At 45.0% G+C, this 12,054-nt stretch overlaps 1 protein-coding gene across 3 annotated transcripts in view; it reads right to left on the bottom strand.

Moving 5' to 3' along the window:
- Positions 1 to 2,755: 2,755 nt before the first annotated feature.
- The window catches only part of LOC125282398 (phosphatidylcholine transfer protein-like), a 63,111-nt gene continuing 53,812 nt past the window's right edge, over positions 2,756 to 12,054 (bottom strand). For 2 of the 3 annotated variants that reach the window (XM_057317762.1, XM_057317763.1), the window contains exons 3-6: positions 9,216 to 9,295; positions 6,096 to 6,267; positions 5,108 to 5,175; positions 2,756 to 4,002 (exon numbers count right to left, since the gene is read on the bottom strand). In XM_057317762.1, coding sequence (XP_057173745.1) covers positions 3,937 to 4,002; positions 5,108 to 5,175; positions 6,096 to 6,267; positions 9,216 to 9,295 — 386 coding nt within the window. In that variant the 3' untranslated portion in view covers positions 2,756 to 3,936. Of the gene's footprint in view, positions 4,003 to 5,107; positions 5,176 to 6,095; positions 12,034 to 12,054 lie in introns of those variants that run through there. The other variant, XR_008961193.1, reaches the window with a different exon arrangement.

Here is a 12,054-nt window from a genome sequence, read left to right as displayed (position 1 = left end):
TGCTCCTGTGGGCTGCATGATGCAGGCAGTCGGAGGGTATGTCATACTCCAGCATGGGCCAGGAGAGACAGAGGGGATGTGCATGGATGTTCCTTGCCTCTCTTTTTTTCTGGTTAGACTTCAGAGGCTGATGCTCCACTTTGGAATCTAGATTTGGGTGTGGGCTACTCTGCCTGCTGGTGAAGAGGATTCCAAGCGACAAGGCTTAAAGCACTGTGGAGAATATCCCCATGATGGTGTTGGAGGGACTGTGAGAGAGAGTGAAGAAAGAACCTTTGGGGGGGGGGGGATGAGCAGCTATTAAGATTGAATAAACTTATCAGGTCACTGCTAATGTTAGGTCCGCCTAAAATCCTTCAAAGCTTATCGGTGTTCTGGGTATAAAGTCCAAAATCATGGCTCTCAGAATCACCCGTGGCCTGTCTACTTCAGGCCCGTGTGAGATGCCTCACCACACCCACTGCTTCAGCCATATTGGCTTTGGTAGTTCCTCACATGTGTATGGCTGTCCGGCTGGAGGAGCTTTGTGCCAATGGTTCCTTCCATGCAGAACAGTTTTCTTCTCCAACCTTCATGCAGCCAACTACAACATGTTCTTCCCTGACCCCTCAAACTTGGTTAGTGCCCCCAGTTTTACAACATCTGGCACCCTTTACTTCCCTTTGTGAAAGCTCACCAGTCTATCAACAGCCTGCTCACTGTTTCTTCACTAGACCATAATCTCCTTGAAGGTAGACACCAAGTCACCTTGCCAGGTGGACACCAGACTCATGATATATCTGTGAGGTGAATGCATGTCTCAGCACTTTTAAGGATGATTCTCTGAGCTGACTGGGTGTTGCTACAAGAAACACGAGAACTGAATGGATTCTTTCTGCTTTGTCTCTCCCAGATGCAGCTGGGAAGCAGGTGTGAAGGACAACATTGTAGATGGGGAACCTGGGTGAGAAATTTCAGCCAGGGAGTCAGGCCAGGACTCTCACTGTCAAATAGGAACATTTCCAAGGGAACAGACCCCTTTGCTGGAGCCCCTCAATACCAGTGTGGTCAATAACTTTTCGTTGTTATACAGAGTGAATAAGTTCCTTGTGGAAAAAACTTAGCTCCAACAGTAGTACTACTCTTTTCATTAAAGTCCTGAAATCTGGGGGCACCTGGGTGGCTCAGTTGCTCACTGTTGATTTCTACTGACTGTTGATTTTGGCTCAGGTCATGATCTCAGGGTCATAAGATGGAGCCCCACATCAGGCTCCTGAGTGGGCGTGGAGCTTGCTTAAGATTCTCTCTCTCCTTCTCCCTCTGCCCCTCACCTCTCTCACATACACTCTCTCTCAAAAGAGTAAATAAATACTACTACTAAATTTTTTAAAAAATCCTGAAGTCCTGACTAATTTCACCTGGACTCAGTCCAGACTGTGCCATTTCTATAACATTAAAAAATAACCCATAACTGCACCAGCAAAGCCACCACTTAACAAATAAAGGACCAATGAGAACCTGAGGATGTAGACCCCCTCCCCCCAAAATGAAGACTTGGGGAAATAATTGGGCCTCAATTAAATTATTAAATAATAGTGATTGTTGTTTAATGTAATCAAATTAAGCCTCCATATCTGGATAGGTTTGCCCTTCTGGGTGTGTGTCATTTGGTCCATCTTCCCTAAATTATTTAGTCACTCATTTCAGTGCCTACTATATACTTCCCTAGGGGGCAGTAATCAAAGGGAAATAATAACTCTTTCTACCCACAGATCTTATTCTCATTTGGAGAGACAGACGTGGAAAAAATAAGTGAACAACGTTTACAACTTTCAAATTCCAAATGCTACACCCAGCCCTTGTGGAGAGGCATACCCTGAGGAATCAGGTACAACCTCTGACGCACCAGTTCTACATTTTCCGCACCTCTGGCATTTACTTATTGGCTCACGGGTTCTCAGTTTCCCACATAACCTCATATTTCAATGCTGTGGTAACGGTCTTCTTCAGATTAGCACATGTAATGCCAAAAGGTCAAAACTCTATTAATTATTGCAAACTTTCTGACTGTTTTGGTAACTACTTTACTTAGACACTCCATATTCGTAGTGTTCTCAGAGTTCTTAGCAAATTCTCAAATTCTCACTGTTTAAAGATATGGATTGTTGACACAAATTTAAGTTGATTCTCTGTTCAAAAACTATAATTATAGTGCTTGTGTTTCAGTGATTCTATATTTAAAATTTCAACCTGACCCTCTATTACAAGACAAGATTTAGATTTCATTTATCTAAAATTAAATGCCAGCTACATTACTGCTAATAATATTTTACTGGTAAATGTATGAGGTAGTCAGTTATATGCATAAGTCTGTCCATATGACCACAATGACTGGGGAAGGGACAGGCACATGGTTGAGAGAAAGTCATAGGATGGTGTGGCATCTACTGGAAAGAAATGCTGTCTTTTTTTTGGCTCAGCGTTGAGCATGGGAGGATGTAGGCCTCCCTTTTGCTGTCAGCAGCAGTCCTGCCACCAGACACAGTCCAACATCAAAGATAACCTGAAGACGAACGTAGCCAGATTCTAATGTCAGTTGAGCACCTGTATCAATCCGGATGTGAAGCCCTCTACACCTGGCCTTGCACGCAAGTGCACCTAAAATTCTTTTTTATGTTCAAGTTCATTAGTTAGGTTGGATGTGCCCTGCAAACAAATGAGACCTGATTCTGTCTCACAAAAGGAACAAGGTAGGAAGAAGGCTGCAAGCAGACAATTTTAAGTCACTCTGTATTTATTGATATTAAATCTGTTTTTCCCAGAGAGAAGACATACAGTCTGACATATCCCATTTTAGTAAATCCTCTGCTTCTGGATTTACATCCTGAATTTCTATGACCTCTAATCAAGGTTCAGTACCATCACACACAGTGGTTAAAATTTTTCCCTGAGAACATGAAGGCTGTGCCTTTAGCCACAGAATATTTTGCCTTACCAAAATTCAGGAGAAAAGAGAAAACTGGAAGTCTTTTGGTGGTAGAAGAGGCAGGCAACTTAGGTAGAATTCCTTAGAAAAAGATGTACAGTCAGTTGATCTACTAATTAATATTTCCCTGACTGTGAACTATTGTCCGTTCAATATCGCTAAACATTCTAGAAGGGAAATTTATTGCCCAGAAAGACACTTTATCACAGGGCTGTGTGCAGAGCATCTTGACTTTTGCTAACTGCCAGAGCCATCATGATGCCTCAGTTTCCAATAAAATGCAGAGTTAGTGAGGTATGAGCAGCCTCCCCCCAGGGGCATGTGGGAAACAGAAACCCAGACATGGATGATGAGAAAATGTGGTTATCACATTAAGAGCTTAGTCAGGCCTGCAATGTTTCTCAGAATGGTTTGAATCAAAACAGCTCATGATCCTCCACAAGTAGGAATGGCAGAGAGACTTACTGGATTATCACCTCAAACCCCAGCCAAATCAGTACACCAAAGCATGAGGCAAATGGACATCAGCCCGTGTCTTCCAGTCTTGGTGCACAGAGTCCACTCTGAAGGGGATGGGGCTCCCAGCAGCCCCTCCTGGGTTGTGAGAAGCCACATTCTGGGCAGGAGCCAGCTCTCTGGGATCCGTTGCTCTTGCATTGTTGTGGTTCCTCCACCCACCCATCCCCCTAAAATGGCACAATGGAATGACTGTGTTCTCTACTGAGGACTTCCCTTTTTAAAAATAAACAAGCAAAAGTTTCCCTAATCTGACCCATAGTCAATAGAGGAAGAAGGCAGCCAGTCCTGGGGTGGGGAGTGGGAAAGGAAGCCAGGCGTCAGGCAAACACACTCAGGGACAACGTGTGGGACAGTGTGCAGGCCTCTGAAGACAGAAAAGTGAAAGGAAAGCTGAGCGTCGGTGGGCTGTGGCACTTCCAAATCATCATTCCATGCACACACGATTCCCTTTCTTAGGCTCTCCTTGGGTAGTTCTGACAGGCATTGGCCAAGTCCTTCAAGAAGAGAGGAACACTACCCTGCAAAACAAAGGAGACCATCACTTCTATGTCCTCATGGTCATTACTCCTGATTCCTTACGATATGGCAAAGGTAAACAAAGATGACTCTGAGAATAAGAAATATAACAACGGGACCCCTGTCCAGTTTCTACAGAACATGGCCACAGATCATAACAGAAGACCCAAGGCACAGGTGAGACTAGATAGCAGGGGACACTGTTGTGTATCTTGGCTTTTGCTAGTAAAAAGCTAAGATGATTCTGAGACACTATTTTTTTAAAAGAAAAAGCAGAGGAAATGGGATTGGGTTGGACTATGGGATTCTAACCCAGGAATCACAGGAAGGACTTCTTTTACAGAATCAGGAAACAGGGTGTGGGGCAAAGCGTAGACTATGTTATTACTTAGTTAGTGCTGAGCATTGTGCAAGACATTCCCCCAGATACTTCCTTCCTTACCACTACTCTATGGGGTGGTAATACCTGTCCCCATTTTCAAAAGGGAAGAAATCAACGGCTTCCCTAGATTATACAGACAGAAGCAGGACCAGGACTCAAAATCACATGTGTTTGACTCAAAGCCTGTGCACTTTGCATTCTCCCATGGAATGTGCTGAGCCCTGTCACCAGTAAGTAGGACTCCTACAAAGCACTGAATGGTTCCCATAAAGCCAGGTTCTCAGGGGTCTCTCGTGATCTGGCCACCACTGCAGTCTCCTCTCCTTATAGAGAAACAAAACTGGAAGCTTCCAGGCTTGGACACATCTGGTTGTGTCTCAAGCCAGATTGGCCTGTCAGACTCCTCCATAAGCAGACACAGGGTCCAAAGGCACCATTTTTCCTACAAGGAGCAGGCTATTATCTGGAGGATGCAGAGAGTGATCCTGACAGGGTCTTTCTAGCAGGTAGGGTCTGACACTCCAGCTAAGGGTTCTTTTCTTCTGTCCCAGCCTCCACGTCCTGGGTTTTGGCAACCTCAGTCCTAAGTGTAGTCACTCATCCAAGCTGCTTCATAAAAGAGCCTCAGTAGGCCTGAGTTACAGTGTCTCTTCAGCCTGACAGCCCCATGGGCTAAGTCAACATTTGTCAAACACACTTCCCCCTCCTTTCTCCCAAGATCTCACCTTGGTGGCCCAGTTAATGAGCCAGGATGGAAGCAGGCCACCCGGGTTATCGAAGTAATACATGAAAACTAGAAGGGAAAGAAAGGACACTTCAGGAGGAGAAAAAAAATGTTAGAAAGACAACAACAAACCCTGCAAAGCTTCCCCCTTTATCTTCAGGCTCCGAAAGTAAGGAGGGAGGGAACACGTGATTCAGGAGGACTTCTCTCCTCTGCCTTGCCTCCCAGAATATGTATGTGTGTATCTATGTATCTATCTATGTATCTATACATAGATACACACACATACACATTTTGAAAACATAGCCACAGGCATATTTTGCTGCTACTTATTATGCCTGACAAATCCTAGACACTTAGACATAGTCTCTCATTTAATTTTTTCTCATTAATTATCTTAACAGTCCAAAGGAGTTGGTAAACTTAAACCCCCACTTATAAATGACAACATGGAGCAGTTACGTGGCATATCCAAGGTGACAGATCTGAAAAGCTTCAGAATTATGGTTCAGACTTGGCCTCACACACAGGCCACGCTGATTCCCATATAGCAAGTGGCTGGCTGCCTCCCCGCCCCCCACAGCTTTTCTCCGTGCGGGCTGGAACTCAAGCAGGCAGGTCCTGAGTGTGCTAAGCAGGAGCTGCGTCCTCAGAGACAGTCATGCCAGCCCTCTTGCCCCCGCGCCCCCAGGCCTGATGTATGTATCCCCAGGACTAGCCTGAAGTGAATTTCCACATCTTCTGGTCTGATTTCCTCTGGACAATGCCAGAGTCAATAAAGAATGGCTTCAGCCAGATGTAAACAGCCACCATGCGCTCAAGCCAGGTTTCTGGGGGTGAACTGATCTCCCCAGGGTTTGATCCCTTGTTTATTTTACACCTGTGTCCATTCTCTGACCTCAGGGAATAAGCATCATGCATTTTTCATGCCTAACAAGCAGCATGGCCTAAGTATGGTGGCTCTTTGCCAACATGCTCCCCGGCTTTACCTCTGCTCCCCTTCTTGCCATCACTCTCAATCGCCAGGCTCTGCTTATACTGATTCACGCGGACCACACCAGACCTCTCAGGAATCTGTGGCACGGAGGTGCTCTGGGCCAGGACCACGAGGATCTTCCGCCCGTCCATGTCCAGGTCTCGCCGTTGTCGGACGTAGACATACTATACTGCTAGTCAAGGCATGATATCGACGCCAGCATTTCAGATGGGTGGAAGGAAACCCCAGAAGCCAGAAGCAAAGTGAGATGATTCTATTTCTCCCACCTGGCACTGGCTCCCTTACAGTGGTCCTTCACTTCCCTGCCCTGTCTCCCTACCTGCACTGAAAGATTGTGCCTCATACAACTCGATATTCTCATTTGACAGCATCCATTACTTACTTGATGCTTTCAGTTACATGGGGAAACCACTCCTCCTCTAAGAAGGCACTATGAGATATGACGGACTGATCATTCATCAGCAGTGTGAGCCTGCATTAGTCACTCAGCCTTTCTGAAGCTAAGTTTCCCTCCACAGGAAAAGGGGGTTAGATTCCCCAGCAGGCACGCTTGGTGGGGGCATTGGAGAAACACTGGGGCAGAATAAGTACTCCAGAAACACTGGGGTCATTCCACTTTGTCCTGCCCTCCCCCAAAGCTCTACTCAGTGACCTCTATGCACAGAAGATGGTCAAGCAATGTTACTTACACGTCAGAGGAAGAAACACTCGTACCTGAATATTTGGTAGGCAGATGTCCTCTCTGGGTTAACACTGGTTAACCACCCAGAATAACAAAGCCATTTCGTCTCTATAAACACTCACAGAGCACTCACTATGTCTATGGTACTATAATAGGGGAGATGATTCACCCGTAAGAAACAAAGAGAGTTACCATTTACTGACCCTTTACCATGAGCCTTACACATAGCCAGTTTTGATCCTGACAAGGTCCCTGTGAGTTTGGTGTAAGTATCCTCATCCTACAGATGACAATATTGAGGCTCAGAGAAGTAAAGAAACCTGCCAAAGATCCCATGGCTCACTTGGAACCCGAGTGCAAACCCAGATCTGGCTCTAAAACCTAGTTCGACTTTCATAGCTGGATAGGCCTCAACAGATTTTTAGGTTTCACACTAGAAGGAATTCAAAGCCTAACGATAAAAAAATAAAAGTAAATTGTAAAAAATCACTCTAAGTGTAACACAGTTACACTCACTGTAAGAGCAACAAGCACAGCCCCATGCCACTAGGGAGTCTCTGCAGCGCCAGCAGGGGTCCCAGCCCTCACTCAGGCACCCTGCAGAATGCGCTACTGCCCCGACTCTGTGGACTGACAAGTAAAGTTCGTAAATGTTTTGGGGGAGAAATGATGTTGCTTTGGCTCTGACTTTCTGACACCAAGAATTTTTATTTTTTCCTCACAGCAAAAATTGTCCTACTCTCTCCCAAAAATTCCTCAGCTCATGGGACAGATATCACCTGACACTTCATTGAGAAAACATCAACCTGATACATTGATTAATATTTGGCAGAGGTCTTCGAAAGGTTGGAAGGTCCAGCCTACCATATGGCCTGTGACCAGAGAACCACCAGTTCACTGAGGCCCAGAGAAATGAAGGGACTTTTCCAAAGTCACACAATATTATTATAATAGAAAAAAAAAATCAGAGAATGAGCTCACATTCAATCTGGGATCTTTGGCTCCAAATGAATGTTGTTTTTCACTGCACTATTCTCTATTTTCAAAAATTAAACCACTAGCAGAGAGAGGTATGTACATACAGAAAGATTAAGAAACTCACTATGGGATTGTTTGGCAATTAGATAAAAACCCAAGTAGCCCCAAGTGTCTACTCCTAAGACCTACCAGCAGTATCACAGTGAGGTCAGAGAGATGGAATCATGTCCTGATCAAGGTCACCATCTCTGAAAACAGCTGGACCTGGATCCTAAACTTGCCTCTGCCATCCACCAGTTGTGTAAACCAGAGTAAAGTTCTGGCTTCTCTTTGCCTCAGTTTCCTTGACTGTGAAATGAGGATGATGGTACTTACTTTGCACAGTTGTTTGCAGGATCAGGGAAAACCACATAAAATCTAAGGGATTAAGTAATCCATAATTTGTTCAAATACAAACCATATATGCACAAGCTACCTAGCAGTATGTGAGCAAGAAATAAACCCTTGTTGGGGACAAGGGAAACACATACAGTTAGACACAAAAACACACACAAATAGTATACATAAAAAAGACCCACATGTTCCTTCTCTTTCTAGAGAATAATTACTTAGGAAATACAGACTTATACAAAGCTAAAGCTAGAAAAGATCCCAGTGATCTACCAATTTGGTGGTTTCCAAACTTTTTTTTGAATCCACAAGACCCTTTGTTGACAGGATCTCCTACAGAAATTCAGCGTGTAACATACTCAGCTGCTGGGATTGAAGAGGACAGTGAAGGAATGGGAATCTCACCTATCAGTCATCCTGTCCCCACCCTCCCTGTCCTTCAAATTTGCATCCCCCTCCTAGGCTAGTCCTAAGAGGGCTTCTTAGAACCTTGGAGTGTCAGTTAAAACTCCCCACATTCCATTCAACTGTTTTAGAGATAAATGAGGGAAACAAGGAGAAGAAACATACATCCAGTATCCACAGCCAACACTCAAGGAGGGATTGCTGTGGGTTCAATAAAATGGGAGGGGATATGGAGAGAGCTGGAAAGTGGGGGCCTGAGCTCCAATCCCAACTTTGCATATAATCATCTATATGTTTGCCTCCGTCACTTTACCTCTCTGGGTGCCCACCTCCACCTCCAGATTGAGGGAATGTATTAAACACTCTTTATAAAAAGTTCTTTCCAGGTCCCCAATTCTGTGGCCCAACAATTTCAAGCCTTAGGAAACTTCTTAGAAAAGTCTAAGCTGCCCTTCAGTGACCACAATCACAGAGGCTCCACACGGTCAGGCCCAGACATCACACACTAAGGTCTCAAAAGTCACACAAGAAGCAACAGTTTTAGCATATGCTTCTTAAGAATCAAGGACAATGCTGTCCACACCTGCTGGGCATGCCACCATTGGGCGATGGCCAAGGGGCACAAGAAACACTTAGAAAGCCAAGTAGGAAGGATACGTCTCGGTAGTACATGGGATAAGGGTACTTCACTTGCCAGTAGACCACTGTTTTTCCATTGCATTCCTTTTCGTACAGTTCTGAGGAGAACAAAAGAAGGTAATGTATCTTAAGCTTCTGGGCTCCAGTTAACAAGATGCCTAGGTATGATGACCTCTGAGGATATGATAAACCACCAACTCATAAGGCACAGAATTCTAGAAAAAAATCAGATAGATTCATTAATGCTGAAAGCTTGTTGCCCAAGGGCAGAGTCTAGTAGACATAAAAATACGGTAAAAAAAAAAAATTAAATATTTCCATTGTATAGCACTAGCAAGATTCTCAAAAAAATGCAATAAAACAAAATCAGGCATCCAAAAATAAATGTTCAGGTTTTAAAATCAGGGCGATCGGTAGGAGATAGAAGGGAAGAATGAAGGGGTAAACAGAAGAGGGAATGAACCATGAGAGACTGTGGACTCTGGGAAACAAACGGAGGGCTTCAGAGGGGAGGAGGTGGGGGATTGGGATAGGCCGGTGATGGGTATTAAGGAGGGCATGCATTGCATGGTGCACTGGGTGTTATATGCAAATAATGAATCATGGAACATTACATCAAAAACTAAGGATGTACTGTATGGTGACTAACCTAACATAATAAAAAATTATTATAAAAATAAAAGACATACATGCTATTAAAAAATAAATATAAAATAAATAAAATCAAGGCGACCACCAGATGTCACTAGAATCCCAATAGTTTTGCTTTTGAAACCTTTTCTCTTTAGATTTCTTGACCTTTTACAGCTATCCTGGAACTGAGTCACCCAGTCTAGTGTGTTCAGCTGGGAAAAGAAGGTTCCAGGGAGGGCAGTGTCCTTCCTAAACAGCTAGGAAGTGGCAGAACTGTGGCTAACCCTGAGTGTCTTGCTTCTCTCCTGTTTCTTTACATTTTACCACAGCTACAATGACCAGAATTCCTTAATATTCCTTCATTGTATTGTGCGCAAATAGCAGCCAACTCTTGGCTGGAGAAAGCAAAGGAATTCAATGACATGCACACCCTCTGACCCCAGCTGTGCAGTAAGCTGCAAACTAACCATTTAGAGAAGGAGCCAAGCCAAGCCTGCTGAAGTAACCACGAGAGCCCCTTGAGGAGCTCCTGATGGGGGAAATGCATGATTGAATTCAGCTTCAGAAAGAAAATCTATTAGAAGCAGACCATGGATTAAAGAGCTTGCCAGGGCATTGGTGCCACGAGGGGCTAAAGACAGCCCTTGAGAGGAAGGGAAGAAGTGGACGTGTTACCTTTGCATGCTCAGCATCACCTCCCCTTCCTGGACCAGCAATCTCAGTTCTCCTTCAGGGCATCATCCTTCCCCTCTTCCTTACTATGTGGTTTAAGCAGGACTGACTCAGCATTAATTTCATGGCTGGGAAAATGAGGAAGACATGGCCCAGTATTTGTTCAGGGGTGCTACATCGGGCCAGGGCCAAAAAGTGGTTCAGTAAAGGCTCTCAGGTAGGTCACAGAATATCTAGAAGGACCAGAGTTAGGCTTAGTTCCAGAGAAGCCAAACTACTGCTGTGACTAGGCTGGACACGGTAGCGTGAATGGCTGATGCCAGGTACCAAACATCAGAGGCTCTGCCGTGTCTCTCCCAACGTCAGGTACCTTAGCCCCTCCATCACCAGAAAACGGATTGTGGGGCTGCCTGCTTGCTCGTGTTGTTCTCTCTCAAACTGAAGCTGCGTGTTGTCTCACCGGCGACATCTATATCACATCACTGAACCATGGCTGCGAAGGAGACTGGGACAGACAACATCGGGCTTCTCCCTTGAATGGAGGAGCATCAAAATTCACCCTAGACAGGAAGGCTATTTGAAACCACTAAGACCAAAACCATGACAAACATCCACAGGACACCAGGACAGCAAATTGTGGGACTCATTCCTGTTCCTGTGGGGTTATTTATATGGTGAGACTATAAGCCTGGATCGTCTGGGGGCCGTCTTGGCCATGACAGAAGAATCTGCCTGAGAACTAGGGCAGCTCAGACGAAAACTGAGTCCAGATGCAGAAAGCATTTAAACATTAGACGCAGTGTCCTGGAGGTCAGAAACCCCTGGACTATTCAATGCCATGAACCAATAAACTCTTTTTCCTTTTCTCACACTGGCATTTGTTAACTTCTTGTTGCTTGCAGCCAAGTGTCCTGACTCTAGCAAGTGTCTTTCAGAGTTGATGTGCCCCTGGGCTAGCTCTGCAGTTCTAGTCCACTGTGACTGAGTGGCAGAGGCCACTCCCAGCTCTAAGTGACAGGAGGATCACCTCTTTCATAGCCGCCCATCGCTTTCAGGGTCAAATCTATGCACTGTAGCCTCGTGGCCAGGCTGGGACCCTGGGGATCTGGCCCTTCCTCCCACCGTAGCTCTAGATTCTGCTACCCCAACAAGCCAATAAAATCAAACTGCTCAGTGTTTGCACATGCCATGCTGTTTCATGCCTTCCTCGCTTTACTCATGCTGTTCCCTGGGCCTCAGATGGCCTCAAACCACTCACCCCCTCATCCCCTCACCCTCTCAGCTTCTTACCTATATGCCTTCTTGTTTTGTGATTTTTGCATTCTTGTTGTTATAAAACTTTGATTCAACTTCCAAAACGAAGCTTGGACACCACCTCCTCCAAGAAGCCTTTGTGACTTTCTAGATATATGGGATGATGACAGACTTACAGTGAGCACAATGGAAGCCTCGGAGCAAACTGGAGAGTGGCATCTGAGAGTGTGCAAGGAATCACAAAGGCATGTTTCAGCCCAGCATTAAGACTTTTATGCTAAAATTTAAAATAGAACAT

The sequence above is a fragment of the Ursus arctos genome, unplaced genomic scaffold, assembly GCF_023065955.2.
Source record: "Ursus arctos isolate Adak ecotype North America unplaced genomic scaffold, UrsArc2.0 scaffold_24, whole genome shotgun sequence".
NCBI lineage: Eukaryota > Metazoa > Chordata > Mammalia > Carnivora > Ursidae > Ursus > Ursus arctos.
The sequence above is the reverse complement of the archived record's forward strand: the minus strand, read 5'-3'. Positions and strand labels throughout refer to the sequence as shown.